Consider the following 17,622-nt stretch of genomic DNA (forward strand, 5'->3'; position numbering starts at 1 on the left):
TAGACTCGAGAAATTAATTTGTTTGCAAAATGTTTTTGTCAGTTGGTTATGCGATTAACTGTTGTGGTTTTATATTCTAGAGCTGTGAATTTTGAATATAAATGGGTTGTTTGGTGAACGTCGTGTCTGGAGACGGTAAAGTATTTGAAGTCGACCTTAAAGCAATTCAACTTTCGAAAACCGTCAAGACAATGCTGGAAGGTAGTGATTTGTTGTATTGTTTATTTTTATAAATTTCTGAACGTGTTAATGAATTGAGGTCTGTGCTTTGATGGGGAGCAAAATATTGTGGAAGCAATTCCGTTGCCAAATGTTTGTTCTGCAGTTTTGGAGAAAGTATTTTTTTATCTTTTTTTGTTTGAACAGTAATATTGTTTTTAAATAGATTTTGCTTTACTGTGAACATCACAAAAATGACGTGCCTGAGGAGGAAAAAAATGTGAAAATGAAAGAAGAAGAAACGAACAATGAAGAAGAACAAATAAATGTAAATTGCAAACAGGTAGAAGAAAAAATGAGTGAATGGGATTCGGAGTTTTTGGACGTTGAGCAAAGCACACTGTTTGAAATCATTTTGGTAATTTTATAAATTGTATTTAATCGTGTTTTGATTGTTTTATATGATTATCATCTGTGAAACATGAAATATTCAATTTATGATTTTATTATTTATCTTTTAAATTAATGTTGTTTTTATTTAATAAGAGGGTGATCTTTTACAGGCTGCGAATTACTTAGAAATCAAATCTTTGCTTGACATTGCTTGCTTGTCTGTTGCGAAAATGATGAAAGGAAAATCGGCAGAAGAAATCCGTCGTACATTCAATATTAAAAATGACTTTACCCCTGAAGAGGAAGAACAAGTAAATAAAATAATTACTGAATGAATTTCATTAAAGTTTTTTATTTCAGATTCGTCGTGGAAATGCCTGCCGTAAATGATGAATGATTTTCGAATTGATTTTTTTGCATATTTGCATGTTTGTCACCGATTACATTGTCCAATTATGACTGCTTTTGTTGGTGTTTCGTTTGCGCATTATATTTTTCACTTTTCCAACTCGAATGTGAAACATTTTTAGTGTACGTTTAATGGAAATTTTTTTATGGGAAATTGTTTATTATTTATCATAGAACGTTTGTCAATAAATGCGCTTTTTAAATGTTTTGTGAAAATTATGGCAACTGTTTTTTCAAAATAATTTTTACATTTAACTTAAATATTAATTGGAAAAGATTTTTATCATTTTTATTCTAATTCCATTTTCATGTTGAATTGTAATTTCATTATCTTTTTTTTGATACATAAAAATGACGTAAAAAATATTTTACACAAACTGGGCAATGAAATGATAATTAACAGATTTTCCAAAAAGCAAAATACGACAGTTTGAAATTGTTTTCAATCATATTTTGAATTGAATTGCTTTGTTCATGAGTATTTGTGGCTATTTATTTTATCAGTTAGACGTGGCTCACTGTCTGCTCAGTAAATTGTATGCCTTAATTGGTATGTGATAGTTGTTTGAAAAAATTGTTTGAAGTTTAAAAGTAAAAAAAATTATTTACGACTTTTTAAAATTGTTTATAAATAATTTACAATTGACATTCGAATTCTGAATCAACTGCAACGTAGTATGATTAAAAAACAGTGAACAATCATTTTTTGGTCCATGTTTGAAGCATTATTAAACATGCTTGTAAACAAATTAATAATTGAAATTGATTGCCGCATGAAGAGCATGAGTCAGAGCGGCAGTTGCTGACAGTAAAATATGCTCGAGGTGAGCATTTGTCGCCGCTACAGGAACAGTGATCGCCTGTTGCCGCTTGTTATTTTTTACTATAAAGAAACACTTATTCCACTTTTGTAGATTAGCAATTGTGAATGTGAATGAATACCAATATCTGCATCATGCAAATGCATCCTAATGAAATGATTTTATAATGAAAGTTAAAGTAAAAAATATTAACTGCACCATCATTCTACACTAATCTGAAGCATCACAAAAATGAATATTTTTGAAATATAATAATAAGTAAGTGTAACATAAACAGTTGTTGTATACATACCTAATAAAAATATTTCTAAAATAAACACGAAAAACAATTTAGTTAATTCCAAAAGAGGAAATTCTTGGACGAAGCAATAATATTGATGCTTGAAAATTTTTAAATTTACCGTAACCATATTAATTTATAACACATTGCCAAGTGCTGATCAGTTAATAACTTATAAATGGATAATAAATTGAATAGCATAATTGTATTATTAAAAATAAACTTTTAAAGCATCGTACCTTCTCTTTTAAAGCTGATAATGCTATTTAAAAGCGCTCAATATACTTTGCATGTTTGATACTGTAGCTACTGTATCTATAGTGAACTTATGTATTGTAAATTTGACTTGGTATGCCTGTTGAGATTTTTGTTGTTATTGCTACTGAATAGTTTTAGAATTTGATAATATATTTTCTTTTTATTCTGTAATGTTATCCTAATCAATTATCTACTAGTGGTTTGAAGTTTTCTTTATAATGATTTTAAAGCGTTGTAATAAATTAAAATGACGATTGTTGTTTTTTTAATATTAAATTAGGATTGGAATATAGTAAAATTTATTTAAACGTTAATACGTTTGATCAGTCGCGTTTTTTCATGAAGTAAGTTTGAGTTATTTTTAAAATTCCATTTTTATAATTTTATTATTGCTTTATATTGTATGATTGCTACGTGCATTGCTTTATGTTAAAATTTTATTCATATGACGCATAGTTTCTTTATGTTCGATAACGTTTTGGTTGAAGTTTCTGTTTGAAGCACAGCAATGTCCAACAAACGTAAGGTCGTGAGCAGTGATGGTGTGGTGTTTGAAGCCGAATTATCGATATTAAAAAAGTCTCGAGTTATCAAAGAATTATTGGAAAGTAAATTTAAATGAAATAAATTTTCATTTTTGTAAACTGCGAAATATTTCAGAGGAAACTAGTAGCGTTGACAGTGCGATTAACATTGAAAGCATTACTGGTGATCTGCTTGGAAAAGTTAACTTCTGTTTTTCTTCTGCCACAAGTCAGATTTGTTTGTTAATGCTTTTCCTTTAAAATTGATTAGGTTCTGTTGTACTGTGCAAACCAACCAGTTTACGAAAATAAACCGAGAGTGAATCGTCGTTTAGAAAGAACGCCGGATGTGATGTCTTCTTTTGATATGGAATTTTTTAATGTCGATCCTGAAACACTTTTTAATTTAATTTCAGTATGAAAGATTTAATGTAACAATTATTCATTTGTATTTCTTAATCACGAAATTGGGTTTTTCATTCTGCATTGTCTTGATTTAAAGACAATTTAAAATATTTATTTTAACACTGATATAAGCATGAAATTGCTGCATTGTGATGTTAAATGGAATAGTTTTAACTTTTTGATTTGTTGTAGAGTATAATTTTTTTAATATTATTTTAGGTTGGAATTGCGTTGAAAATTGATTGCTTGCTTGAAAATTCGTCGAAATATGCCGCTCATTTAATAAGAGGGAAAACTGGGGAAGATATAAGGCAACTTTTGGAAATCTCGTTGGACGAGCAAACTTCAAAGGAACCAGACTTCTTAATTAGTGATGATGAAGAAGAACAGCAGAAAGAAGCAGAACAAGATGTAGAGATGGTGAACTGATTTTCTTATTATCTTAATTTAATTTAATTTTTAGTTTTAGAAGTGATCTTTACCGTTTGCTACTAATTAGATTTTTGAAATTCTTCGTTGACTGTTTACCTATGCTTCTTCTACATATCATGATTCAGTTTTGCATCCAATGTATGCTTGATGAGATGCCTTGTGTGTATTTTATATTTTATAAACAAAATAAAATTTTGTGTTGTAAAACAGCTTTTTATTTCAGACGATTTGCTGAATCATTTCATGTCTTGCCGCAGTTACAGTTGTTTTTTTAATTTTAGGTTTTCAGTTAATGAATTTTGATTTCAAGACAATATTGCAAAATTTATATTTTTCAAAGATACATTGTATGTAATTTTAAAAGTTGCTTTTGAATATAATCTTTTTCTTCTAAGATTGTACTGAGCCATTCAATTTTTTGCAATATATTTGCATTCCTCAATCTTTCTTTTCAGTACGGTTGGTGTTAGTAAAGGCTTTAAATGAGTGAATCTCTAACTTGATTGTTGCTTTTCTGAGTTTTTTAAATAAAAGTATATTTCGCAGTTTTTGTAATTTTAAAATAAGCGTATTTCAGAAATGCTCTGAAATTAGCATGAACAACAAAATAATTAACATTATTATAACAGTATACTGTTGAAAAGCTCATTATAAAAAGAAATAAAGATGGGATAAGTAAAATAATGATCATGAAATAAGAAAATGGCTATTCACTATTTTCATAGCATAACATTTGTTACAGACATAATTTATTTGAGCAGTGCTGAATGTTGACCTGACTCATGATAATCGCTGTACAGCTTTCTTCATGGTCAAGCTAGTGAACAAGGCTAGCTTTGTTGCCATCGTAAATCGTCATTACGTGTCGAATTACGAAAACAATGAATGATTCAGATAAGCATGTTTACTTAAAACATCTCTTTGTTCAGTTATATCTTTTTTTGTTGCTTCTATATTTTTTGTAGAATGATGCAGTCGGATAATGAAGATTTTTAATTTGTAAAGAACAATTCAAAACCGTCATTTCTATTTTTCCTTAATTCACTTCTCAATATTCATTACTAGCTTGTGCTTTTTTCTGAGTCGTGCGTATGAGAAGTATTTTCAAAGCACCAACAAAAGCTGATACAAAAGAGAGGTGCTACACGATCAAGCAGCCAAATCATAATGATAAATACTAGCTGTGAACAAAGCTGAAAAGAATGGCTTAACGTAGCACATTACCAATGTAATATATCGCAAGCAATCCGTTTTTTCAATTTAGAGATTAGTGGGCGACCTTGGTGCATTTTCCCCAAATACAGAAATCGACTTTTTCCATATTTATTCATTATTATTGTACCGTCTGTTTTTCCCATAGTATATATTGTAATATAATTCGGATTTGTTCATTGTTGTGAAATGAAAAATCGTATATTATTTGGTTCTGAAGCGTTTATAGCGAATAGAAGAAAAGTTTCTATGCAAAATAGTCTGCTGATCAGTATAGACTTGAAGAAATAAACTGAAAAAGCAAACTTGCAAGAATAAAATTGAGCAATAAGAAGATCTTTGGTTATCGGTGAAATGTAAAACGCAGGAGCTTTTTAAAAGCCACATTTTTAAATTCTAAAAACAAATATACACTATTCCGCATTATAACTAAAAGTATTTTCTTTAACAAATGGTAACTAATAATTTATGTCCATATAAAGTAATTTAATGGTAATGCGCCCCATATTTGAAAAATCGTTGATAAGCAACAATCACATAAATCAATGATTAAAACAGCGAGACAAATCAAACAGCACAAGTTATTCGTCCAATCACTTATCACAGTGATTTAGCATAAGTCATTAGCCAATTACCGATTAATTGCTGTACAACCTATCAGCAAACAGCGAATCACAACAATATGGTCGAATTTTTGCGGATGGTTTGGAAGAAACCTATTATTTATATTTTAAAATATATACTTTTTAATTGATAAACTATCAAGTTAAAAAATTCTACTCATAAAACTTGATTTCTTTTATTCTACTGTAAGCATAAGTGTCTCTTCTGTCAAACAGGTTCATAATATTATTGTAAATAAATTGTTTTATTGTTTGTATTTTGTAATTTTTCTTGTTTTTAGAAGTAGTATCAAGAAATGGAAGTTATGCTGAATGTTATTTCTCGTGAGGGAAGGAGTTTTCCTATAAGTCTTCAAGCGGCAAAAATGTCATTGACGTTGCGGGATATGTTAGACTGTATTTATTTATGTATTTTGGTTTTATTGGAATTTTTTTCATTGCTGTAAAATATAGGTCTTCTAAAGGATGAAGTAAATAATGAAGTAGAAGCTATTCCACTTCAACAGATAGATTCGAACATTCTGGATAAAGTAAAGTGTTCAGTTTTTTGAACTGTTAATAATATTTCTATTATGAAATAGGTTATACGGTTTTGTGAGCATTACAAAACCGAGACTAATCCAGAAGAAGAACGTTCCTATGAGATCAGTGAATGGGATTCAAGTTTTTTTGGCAATAATTTTAAAGCAGTGTTTGATATCGTGAAGGTGATGTTTTGTTGACTTTTATCGAAGTCAATAAGTTTTTAATTTTGTAGTAATTATTGATTTAAATTTTACATTTTTGTAATTAGTATTTACTTTTGTTGAAATGAATGTGAGAATTGTGTAAATCGATCCATTTATTCTGTTCTTCTTTTATCAATAATTTAGTAATTTGTATCACGTTTTCTTAAATTTTCTTATATTGATTTTGTAGGCGGCCGATTATTTGCAAATACACCGTCTGTTCGACGTTTCATGCAAGTTTATTGCGAATTTTCTTAAAGGCAAATCATCGCAGGAAATTTCTGAAGCGTTTGGCTTGAATAATGATTTCAGTAGATATCGAAATGATAAAGTATTCAATGCGTTGTGAACCTGACGAAGTAATTTTAGATTTTTTAAAAGATGTTAATAAAAGATATTTTGCAATTGCAATTTCGTTTTTATGTATACAATATTTCATTTATATTTTAAATTAAAATCGTTTTTAACTGTGTAGCCTTTTTCATATCATAAATATGTTTGGATTATTGAGATACTTTACGTTTTAATTCTTTGATGTTCAGCGTTTTTTTCTGTCATATGTAATCATAAGCACTACGAAGTGATTCATACTTTGATCTACTTCAAACAGTTGCTCAATTTGGTTGTCTTCTTTTAGCGCTTTAAAAAATATCAAACTTTCTTAGATACTTCAATGATTTGTATGGCTCAGTAGTAAAGAATCAAATCGCTCCAGCCACTTTTTCAAAATTGTATTAAATAAACGTTGGTTAATCAAACTGTCATTAAATTAAGTAAAAAGAATAGTCCTGTTTGTACATAAAGAATATTTTATTAATGAACATCTAATATTAATCTCTTTGGAATTTACAGTCAGTCTATAAAATCGTCTTTGGTATAGATAGGATTGTGTTACAGTATAATTATAAAGGATTAAGAAACTAATCGAAATCAATGTAAAAAATTAATCAAACTAAAAACTATCAATGAAATAAAAATCTATTATGTGTTTACCAAAGTTAAATGAATGCTTTACAAAATCATTTTCTATTCTGTTTGTAACGAGTCGCTCCCTTGAACAAGCTCGTTAACTTCCTCCACCGTGTTATTGGCGCGTCCATCGCTATTTGGCGACGGGCCGGTATTGACTGGTGCATTTCCCTTTCGCTCAGTCTCACGCTTTCCTGACGGCATTGCGACAACAAAAGAACAAGCAATGAGTATATACTTTATTAGACAATCGGAAACCAGGATCGACGACGATGTAAAACACAAGCACACACACTTGGCCACTTGCCAACACTGATGTAAACAACCCTTACCGTACTGCTCTTCCGATCTTCATGTATTATTCTTCATACTGTAGCTTCAGTGTTCTTCGCCTTCATTTTCTGCAGGAAAGATCTCATTAGTTCGGTCCGTGTCCGCTGCATGTTTAACACTTTATTTCTTCGGTTTCAAAGCAGAAATCAAAAGTATTCATATTCAGAAATGCTCAGTATCGAAGAAATATGAATATTTTTATTTAAAGGAAATAATGCTGAACAGTAAGAATTTTCCAGATGAATGTCGTTGCAATCAGTTGTTTTTATGGCATCCTGCACATCTATTTACTTCCTACTGTAATGCAGTTTGCCATGGCCATGCTGAAGGTTGACTTGTTTTTAGATTGTAAACATTGCTATAAAATTTGACTGCTGTTGGTTGAGCGTTTTACTGCAGAACAGTTGTAGATAAATTGTATCAGTTCATATTATAAGTCATGTCTCGTCGTTTGAAAGTAATATCCAGTGATGGAGAAGCGTTTGAAGTTGATTCTAAAGCAATAAAGTTGTCGAAAACGGTGAAGACAATGCTAGAAGGTTTTGATCTTTTATTATATTTTTTATTAGTTATTATAACATTTTATGCAATTAGATTTGTGCACCGATGAAGGGAAAGCAGAGTTAGAACCAATTCCGTTGCCAAACGTTAATTCAACAATTTTGAAAAAAGTAAGTTGTTTTTCACTTTGTTTGAACAATGACAATTTCTGAAACAGATATTGCTGTATTGTGAGCATCATAAAGATGATGTGGCTGTATGTGAAAGTGAGGAAGGTGATCGTCGTTCTGATGATATCAGTTCTTGGGATTCTGAATTTTTAAAAGTTGATCAAGGCACATTGTTTGATATCATTTTGGTAACTTATTAAATCATGTTTGATCATAATTCTGTTGTTTTAGTGTTGTGGTTGTGATAGAAATTTCATGAATTTTTATTTTTGGAATATGACTTTTTGTTATTTCATTAGTTACGGCTTTTATGTAATTTGCATAATAAAAGAATGATTTTACAGGCTGCGAATTACTTAGAAATTAAAAGTTTACTTGACGTTGCTTGCAAGACTGTGGCCAACATGATTAAAGGAAAATCGCCAGAAGAAATTCGTCGTACATTCAATATTAAAAATGACTTTACCCCTGAAGAGGAAGAACAAGTAAATAAAATAATTACTGAATGAATTTCATTAAAGTTTTTTATTTCAGATTCGTCGTGAAAATGCTTGGTGTGAAGAATGAACGATATTGGATATTTTAATTTTTAGTTTCTGAATTCTTTGCTTTTCTGAAGTTCTAGTTACTTTTATTTCTTGTTGCTGGCTTTTTATAAATTAGTCTTATTTGCCCTTACTAAACGCCGCCTATTTCTTTTCTCGTCTGAACATGATTGGCTATAGTGCTAGGCATCATATTTGTCATTTGATTGGTCAAATATTCCTTTTCTAGTATTGGTCAGCTTTATCTGTTTTATGCAGTTTATTAAATGTTAATAATTGCAAGGAAGTTATAAAAACTTCTTGTTGATGACTGCACAACATTTGCTGTGAAGTTGTTTTCGGTATTCAAGATCAGACGCGATTCAACCAAACGAACATTTTGTTTCACAAAAGTTAACCAGTAGGAGTATATAATTGCTTATATCAAGGAGGCTTTCTACATACAAGTTAGTCATCGTCGAAAAAGAAGTTTACGAAAATCATGTATATTCGAAAGTGGATCTTTGATGGGATGGATTCTTTGGTGCCGAAAATAAGTGAATAAGGTTTGTCTAATACAAATGGCCTTTCACACACTCACTGGTGATGTTGTTGGTTCGAGCAACATTTTTATATTCTTTTGCATTTTTGGCTCTTCTATGTACCGAATCTTTATTCCAAGATTTTAAAAATATTTTTCAGTATTACTTGCCAGATGCCATTTCAATTGTAGTAAGAATATTTAAAAAATAATTATGATACTTTTGTTTACTATCAGGGTGGATTTTAAAATTGAAATGTATTTCTGAAACAAATGAACGCTCACTTGGCTGACAAATACATAATAAACGTTTGATAGGAATATTTTTTTTGTTAATGATGAAGTTGTCTTGGTTTAGGATAAGGATAATGGCAAAGCTTTAAGTGACTATCGATGGAGCGATTAACCACACCGATGGCAATCAGCTGGACCACTTGTCTGTCTTGCTTATAAGATGCCTAGAAAGTAACAGAAGAAATCGTGACGTTCTTTATCTTTTGAAAATGAAGCAAGGACGTTTCTCCATTTTTTGACTGAATACGGTACGTGAATTGTGTAATGAAAGAATGCAGTAAATTAATAAAAATTTCTTATGTAACGTGCCACGCTTTACTTCCAGCTGAGTTTCCTCACTTACTACTGACCACATTGGTATAGAGCGAGTCTTGGGCATTACGAGACAGGTACACGGCGAAACGCAAGTTATAACTGTTTATTCATTGTTGAAAATGAACAACACCAGCAGGAGCTCGCTACAAAAGCACGCACATACACGCACACCGGTCGTCCTTTCGCTAATAATATTGCTCAAAACTGTCGTTAAACGATAGACGTTGCCACATGACGGGATGGATGAGGTGCTGGATGTTGACAGCAGGCTCGCCAACTGTTACATCCCGTCTATCCCTGTGACAAATCGATTGGCAGTGGCGTGTTTTTCTTGTGGTGCAGCGGAGCTGGAGCCGTGTTGATGACCATTAACACAGATCATCGTCCGCTCCATGCAAACCTTCAATAACAATTATCGAATGGGATAGTGCACTAAGCATGCAGGGCGTCACACGTTGCTTTGGTTTAGAAAACATTATATTTCCTTTCTTAATTTTATTTTACTTCACTAATAATTTTGTAGAAGGTAATGAACTGCTTTTGGAGTCGAATGAACTGAGGTCAACATCTCAAACCTTCGACTGACCATATAATCATAGTTGAGTTTCTCCGTCGGTAGACCAGCAAACTTTTCAGTGTTTTGTCAAATTTGAGAAACTTCTTAACCAATTTTCTGAACTCCGAATAGTACAGTTGAATCTAAATAATGGAAAGTAAATTACATGACAACGAAATATTTAAGGAAATGAATCCCTGATGCACCAAGTACATTCCAAAGTTCCTTTCAATGATGCTGAATTTTTCAGGATGGCAATTTTACGTTCTGCATTTAATCCAACTTTCTTACATTACTTTATTTTCTGTGTTTCTTATTTTTTGGAAAACGTTGCAATATGAAGTTGTTGTGAAAAACAATATTTGCACGGCTTTCGCGACACGATTTTCAATTTGCAATTGAACTTGTGAATAAATTGAACTTGATTTTCTTTAAATATAGTATGGTAACTTGAAAAATCTGCAAATAATTTTGAAAATTGTAAAAATACGTTTAATACTGTTGTTTTTATTTTTTTTATACCAATAAACATTGAAGACAAATAATATTTTTTCAAAATCATGTAATTTGAATTTAGCAAAAATGTTTAAACTTGTGAAAGGAACTTTAAACAATGAACTTTAAAAGGCTCTTTAAAATGTATCTTACATTTTAAAGTGTCTTCATTATAAATGGCATGATATAACAAGATTTCATTATTTTCTCGTTTTGACTGCGATGAAGTGTCTTTTTTGCCTAAGTTCTCTCCGATCAAATTTGGTAAGTAGTATTTTAAGATATCTTGATGAATAAATAATCATGGTTACTGAGAGAAAGAAATTATTCCAATTCTAATTTATTAATTTCTTTGTTGATTGACCTGAATTTGTTCTACAGTGTAATTTTTCTATAAATGTACTTGTAAAAAACCAGGCATTTTTTCGAAACCACTGAATATTTATATTTTTCTAAAAGTTTACTTCAGTTGAATTTCTGATGGTAAACTTTATTTGATTAGAAGCGAAATATTTATTGTTTAATAAAGTCTCGTTAATACTTTCATCAGTTTCAGATGCAGTTTATTTTATTCATCTAAAAATCATCACATATTTGATATTTACACAGAATATTTTTAGACTGTGCTGATGGCGGTGACTAAAGTTTCACTGGTCGTGTCAGTAATCTGTTTACTTATGGGAGGAAGTGCTGATGGGGGTTGCCCGGTTTCCAGCACGTGGGATAATTATGGAGGAAGAAAATTAGATGATGGCGGATGCCTAACAGTAGTCGATATGTTCGAAGTGAAAAAATTCTATGGACAAGTCACTATCGAGGATTTACATCGATTCTGTGCGAGTTCCTTCAAAGGCGGAAAACTACTGTCTTTCACTGATTCTCAGAAATTGCAAATGCTTGATGGTGTCAATTTTAAACAAGCTGTAGCATCGAATATTCTAATACATCCTGGGGTCCGAATCTTTGAAAACAATATTACAGTGAAGCAAAATGTTCACGTTGAAAAGTGCGGGCAAACCGAGAGACTATCATGTGATGGTTATCCGTATGAATACATATCTAACGGAAATGGTACAGTTGACGGTATGTTGTTTAAATGTGCGGAGAAGGGGTGTTGTAATAATACTGATTGTGATGAAAGAGTTTCCGTGCTCACATATGAAAGCACACTTCTTGCTAATTTTCCTGACTTGTCGCACGGCAGTTATTGCCGATGTTTACTTTTAAATTCAACATTCTTAACATGGAATTTATCAAACGACCATATATACGATTGTGATGACATGAAATGTGATGTATTTATTTGTCAGAACGACGAATACGCGGATTGCAACGAAACTAGAGTTGAAAACTGTACTTATTTATTGGAAGCCGGAGATTGTAAAGAATTCACTTACGAAGTGATATCTGAAAAAGAACATCCCTATGGAAGGGACTGTGAAGAACGAAATTACGGAGAATCATGTTTGTGCCCTTGCGCAGGAACATGGACTGAGTGGTCCATTGTATCACAAACGTGTGGTAAAGTTGTTTCCAATAGGTATCGTCCTACGCTGGATATGGTATCAGAAAATAAAAGTTGCGATGGAGCGGAAGATTCATGTTGCAAGGAGACCAAAGAGGACTTTGTAGTTTGCGATCACTACAAGTATACTAGGATTGAATATGAAACGTTCAAAGAGAAATGCGAACGGCAAAAGGGACAGGTGAAAGCGACAGAAATTGAGCTTGTATGCGTTTGTTTGCGTAGCGAGCAGTTTGGCGAATTTTGTGAAAAAAGTAATACTTAAAAAAATTGCATATATTATCAGTGTAAAGTTTTTAATGGAGAATTTTAAGTTTTGAATTAATTTTTATTTTGACTGTTGTTAAAGTAGCGAGTTTAATCTGTAATTTAATGTTTCAGCTGCAGATTTATGCAGTGAGCACAAATGGTGTCTAAATGGAGGCACCTGCCGCAACTACAGAGGGAATTATAGATGTCATTGTACCAACGGTTTTTCAGGAATGAACTGCACCGATGGTAATTACGTCATTTTTTATTTTACTTTTTATTGTAATTAATATCAGCAATGAGCGAATATGCACTTCCTTTCTACACTGTACATCCCTCTGAATATGCTGTTTACATTGATTTCAAACCTATATTTCAGTTGTCGAAGTGTGTCAATCAAATGAGCAGTGCCTAAATAAAGGAGTCTGCGTTTTGCTTCAATCAGGCAATGTATGTGAATGTGATGATCAGTTTTTTGGTACTAACTGCGAACTGAGTAAGTTACTTGATTGAGCAGTATATTTTTATTTCTTTCATAAATTGTTTTCTGATCATTATATTTAAAGGAAGTGTTTAATAATAAGTGTAATTTTTGCATTTTTTTACATTTACAGAAATTGGCAGCTGTGAAAAAGCACTTTGTCAAAATGATGCAGCATGTCTTCAAGTCACGAACAATGCATATAAATGTGATTGCTCCTATAAATACGAAGGAACGTTTTGTGAAAAAAGTAAGTTTAATTCATGCAAAACCAAGGGAATTTGCAAATATTATTCAATTTCAGAATTGTCTACTGTGGAGATTTATATTCGGCTAATAAAAAATAGCCTTGCTTTCCAAATGGCCCTAATTATCATTGTGCTGATAATAATTGTGTTTGGCTGCTCCTTATTAATTATGGTAATATTTCTGTTCTATTTATTAGATTTTTGCGAAGCGGACTGCATTTAGCAATTTCATTGTAATATCCGTTTTAGCTGAAAATTTATAAATCGAAAAGGTGTCTTGAATGTTTCATTCTGTAAATAATTCATAAACTTTGCTTCTTTTTGCATGATTTTCTGAATTTCTTGAACAGTTTTCAATTTATTAAGCAGATGAATGTAAACCCGTATTTATAGTAATTTTGTATATATCTTAAACTATACATTTTTATTAAACTTAACGTTTATTGTGATTATTTGGCATTGCAGGCTATTCGTGGGCATCATATCCGCAAAGAAACTTCTTTTGAAAGAGTGCTTAGAACAGGGCTAGAGTAAAAACTTACAAATCATTGGAATAATGCTTATAAATTTTATTCTACGTTTATTGTAGAAAGAGAAGAGCTGTGATTGCTCAATACGATGCTAAACATAAATTAGGTAATGAAAAAGGTACAACACAGAAGTCGAGCAGCTCTGCCGTTGGGTAAGACATTACAAATCATACGAATTATGCCCACTGTGCCTCATTTTACATGTATTTAAGGCAGGAGGTGCATTTTGGAAAATTTCGAATATGGAATAAATCATCGGTTCGATCATCAGATTCCGAAGCAGCCAGTGGGTATGAAATTAGAAATATAATAGAAATAGTGTATGTAAAATTAATTTTGCATGTACTTTAGCTCAAGGAAAAAATCAAAAAGCAAGAAAGTCAAGGTCTCACATCGGGATGCCAGTAGGCGGATGAAATTGAAGGGAAGGAAGAGCAGAAGCCGACGTTCTCGTTCACAATCAAATTCACGTCATCGATCGCGTTCGCGATCGCGATCTCGTTCGAATTCTGCTTCTCGAAAAGTTTAGAACGTTTCTTTTTATAACACAACTGATTTGTGTTATTCTAACTATCACCTTGCACTCATAGTTAAATTATTGTTCTATAATTTATTATTATTATTATTATTATTATTATTACTGTTACAAGTAGTATTAATTATTAACATCATTTGATCAAAGTTTGATATTTCATAGCATTCCAATTATTTAATCGTAAAGTGAAATAAATTTTTTATTAACTCTTTTGATGATTTGTTTATTGTGAATTTTTAATATAAAGGAGGAAAAATCATCTTTCTTATTGCTGACAGTGCTGTAGTTATACATTTTTCACATATATTAAGTGTTGGATAGCATATCAGTGTAAATAAAATCGGGCAACATAGATAAGGAAACAAACAATTGAAGGATCGTTTGATCTGTGTGCAGAGTGAAGTACGGGCGCCTGTGCTCTTTGCTGCTTTTCCAATCTATTATTATAATTTTGCCGTTGATTTGCTTGATAGTTTGATAATGACTTTCTCTTAAGCAAAGGATGAGTCTATTTCGTCATTAGCAGTCTGTTTCACAACTATGAGCTGTTAGCAATTTTAAATTTGAATTGGATTGCTGCTTCATTAATAGCTGACGACCTGATTTTTTCCCGTGATTCTGAAATCCGCCACTGTCGCAACAGCAGCATTGTTTTGCTAAATCCAATGGGCCACATTGGTGCTTTTGTTGTGCCATCTTGTCGCTGATTCTTATAACAGTCTCCCCTGCCTCGCAACATGTCATGCAGTAAGTACTTCGTCAAATTTGGAATTTTTTTCGGTTTATAAAATTGCATTATGCGATGGCGTAACGCGTCGATTATGAAACTGTAATATTTATGCACTCGTAACCGATAAGTTTCTATCGGTGCAGGCTTAAAGTGTTCCTGTTTTGCTTTTCTCACATGTTCATCAAAGAATTAATTTATTGACTGCAAATATCAAATAGCAATCATCCTATTCATTGCATAAATAACAGTAGTGCATACGCCGAACAGATCTTTATTTCCTTTACTTTTGCATTTAAAACATTATCATGAAAGTGAACTGTTTTCAAATTTTCTACTCAATGTAATCCTGATGAATGGCTACAATTTCAACTGGGCGTGACCATTCATTGAGTTCAAATCTCATCCTCGTCATCACAAGGATCAAGTTGATCCGTTGATAATAGTGCCAGTGCACAATAAATATTTAATAAACCAAATAAAAAAGCAAAATAACTGTACATAGCTACAGTATCGATCAAATCACACAAACAAATGTGCAGCGTTATTCTGAGAGCCACCACACTTCTCCCAACACGAAAGCCAAATAAATATTCCCATGTCTCAGGCAATTCTTATCTTCCCGACCTTGTTCTCTCCAACTAGGCTATATTAGCCTAATAAATGATTATGTTGAAAATGGCTGATAAGGATGACGTGGAAAAGTATCATTGTCTAAAATTTCTTTTTAAATTATACGTTTTTGCAATAGTTATCATGAAAATGTGAATAAATGGGCAGTGAAGAAATTATTGTTCTTGAGAAAAATTCATCAATTTAATCACTATATTTATTCAAAACTCTTTTTGAAATGTTCATGACAATGCTTATTTCAGCATTAAAAAACAAATCAGTGAAAACAACAGAATGGGGATTCTGTCATTAATACGAAGGAACCTGCGCTGCAGTATTGAGGACTGTAGCGTACGGTGGCACGTCAGATGGTGTGGTTGTATCAGTTTGGTGATGGTTGCTTTCCCTGTGTATGCAGAATTCTGGCTGTATTTGTGCTATTGGGATGGTCCAAAGGGGTCCCACTTTTTACCGCGTTTTATTATTTGTCGTTGATCGCGCTATTTTATTGGACCGTCATGTCGTTGTCTTATTGGTTTTTCTTTTCTAATTGCTCATTGATTCAAACCTTTCACTTCTGATCAGCTGTAATATTTTTTCATTTCATTGGTTCAAATATTCCATTTACGATTACGTAACTTTATTAGTAGTGACGTAACATTAATAATGAAAATATTTATTATTCCAAAATTTTATTGAGCAAAGTGGTATCACAGAGCGATTTCAAAATCACAAATTATTGTTTCTGGATTAAGATTGACTCTGAGAACTGCCGCTTTGTTTATTAAATCTTGAAAAATAAACCAGTATGTTTCAATATCTTTACCCCTACATAAACAGTAGACTGCTGGCACCAGCTTTCCCGCCACAAAAGCATGGATGGTAAACAGCTGTTTATACCATTGTGGTACAACCTTGAAAGTACCATCCATGCCCCAGGTTCGCATGGCTGCCAGCAGTCTAATGTTGGAATCCGTCGCAATTACCAGTGAAACCAGGAATGGTGAAAATCTGTAGTAATACAGACACGTTTGAGTAATAAGCTTTTGGGCACAATGCTAAGGCATAAATAAATAAATCTTGTTACGAGTTTTGTTTGTTTGACTTTGAAAAATTGATCTGACGGATCAGGTTGACCACGCGGCGAGTTGATCCATTCCAGTCACAAGATGTAGCTCAGAGACATCAGCCATGACGAAAGCAACGAACAGAACAAAGAAATAAAATTTTCTTCAAGCGCGGAAAAAACGAAACCCATCCCGGCTATTTATGATGAAAAAGCTTCCACCGCGTCCGCTGAGCCATCCACATCTGGCCATTTTTCGCTTTTCAAACGGGTGAAGTCCACGATGTACAGTCATTGGGCAAAGCGATACCCAAAACTGCCCAGTCATTGTCGGGACCTGGAAATCCCAAGTGTAACTCCCGTGGCTCCCAGGTCGGCCGTCGCTTGCTTGCAGTAGCTTGACACACTGAAACCTGGTCATCCTTGGTCAAAGGAAGGTCAGCTGCTTCGCCAAATTGAACATCCGGTTCACGAAACTAATGAGATGTTGTTGTCCTGCGAGGGAGTGTATTCAGTTGGTTGCTGTCATTCTACGTGGTAGTAGATCTGGTAGTTGGTGCTTGTCTGTTTGCGGGTTGTGTTTGGTTAAAATTGTGCAGACGAACTTGATGCTTGTTATCATATCTGGAAAAACGCAGTGCGTTAACTAGCGTGAACTACAAGACGTAAAAAACGCTGAAGCAATGAGCGGAACAGTCTAGCTTGCTG

At 32.5% G+C, this 17,622-nt stretch overlaps 6 protein-coding genes across 6 annotated transcripts; 5 read left to right on the top strand and 1 right to left on the bottom strand.

Moving 5' to 3' along the window:
• Positions 1-101: 101 nt before the first annotated feature.
• Positions 102-942, top strand: Tsp_10534 (Skp1 family, dimerization domain protein). Its single transcript, XM_003372238.1, has 5 exons — positions 102-204; positions 260-336; positions 386-577; positions 723-863; positions 913-942. The coding sequence occupies exons 1-5, from the start codon at positions 102-104 to the stop codon at positions 940-942; spliced, it is 543 nt and encodes a 180-aa protein (XP_003372286.1).
• An 833-nt stretch (positions 943-1,775) lies between these two features.
• On the top strand, positions 1,776-3,723 carry Tsp_10533 (Skp1 family, dimerization domain protein). The gene is made up of 6 exons (XM_003372239.1): positions 1,776-1,870; positions 2,821-2,927; positions 2,980-3,044; positions 3,115-3,258; positions 3,468-3,668; positions 3,718-3,723. The coding sequence occupies exons 1-6, from the start codon at positions 1,776-1,778 to the stop codon at positions 3,721-3,723; spliced, it is 618 nt and encodes a 205-aa protein (XP_003372287.1).
• Positions 3,724-6,383: 2,660 nt separating this feature from the next.
• Tsp_10532 (hypothetical protein) lies at positions 6,384-7,416 on the bottom strand. Its single transcript, XM_003372240.1, has 4 exons — positions 7,286-7,416; positions 7,094-7,163; positions 6,458-6,594; positions 6,384-6,405 (listed from the first exon to the last, which is right to left on the bottom strand). The coding sequence occupies exons 1-4, from the start codon at positions 7,414-7,416 to the stop codon at positions 6,384-6,386; spliced, it is 360 nt and encodes a 119-aa protein (XP_003372288.1).
• Positions 7,417-7,759: 343 nt separating this feature from the next.
• Positions 7,760-8,783, top strand: Tsp_10531 (Skp1 family, dimerization domain protein). Its single transcript, XM_003372241.1, has 6 exons — positions 7,760-7,874; positions 7,983-8,084; positions 8,140-8,216; positions 8,264-8,404; positions 8,561-8,701; positions 8,751-8,783. The coding sequence occupies exons 1-6, from the start codon at positions 7,760-7,762 to the stop codon at positions 8,781-8,783; spliced, it is 609 nt and encodes a 202-aa protein (XP_003372289.1).
• Positions 8,784-10,596: 1,813 nt separating this feature from the next.
• On the top strand, positions 10,597-14,503 carry Tsp_10530 (conserved hypothetical protein). Its single transcript, XM_003372242.1, is given in 11 exon segments — positions 10,597-10,603; positions 11,411-11,424; positions 11,562-12,236; positions 12,252-12,720; positions 12,848-12,964; positions 13,095-13,165; positions 13,330-13,446; positions 13,910-13,974; positions 14,034-14,126; positions 14,187-14,264; positions 14,326-14,503. The coding sequence occupies 11 exon segments, from the start codon at positions 10,597-10,599 to the stop codon at positions 14,501-14,503; spliced, it is 1,884 nt and encodes a 627-aa protein (XP_003372290.1).
• Positions 14,504-16,727: 2,224 nt separating this feature from the next.
• Tsp_10529 (conserved hypothetical protein) lies at positions 16,728-17,311 on the top strand. Its single transcript, XM_003372243.1, has 2 exons — positions 16,728-16,861; positions 17,086-17,311. Exons 1-2 carry the CDS (start codon positions 16,728-16,730, stop codon positions 17,309-17,311), a joined length of 360 nt encoding a protein of 119 aa, XP_003372291.1.
• The last annotated feature ends 311 nt before the right edge of the window (positions 17,312-17,622 follow it).

The sequence above is a fragment of the Trichinella spiralis genome, assembly GCF_000181795.1.
Source record: "Trichinella spiralis strain ISS 195 chromosome Unknown Scfld9, whole genome shotgun sequence".
NCBI lineage: Eukaryota > Metazoa > Nematoda > Enoplea > Trichinellida > Trichinellidae > Trichinella > Trichinella spiralis.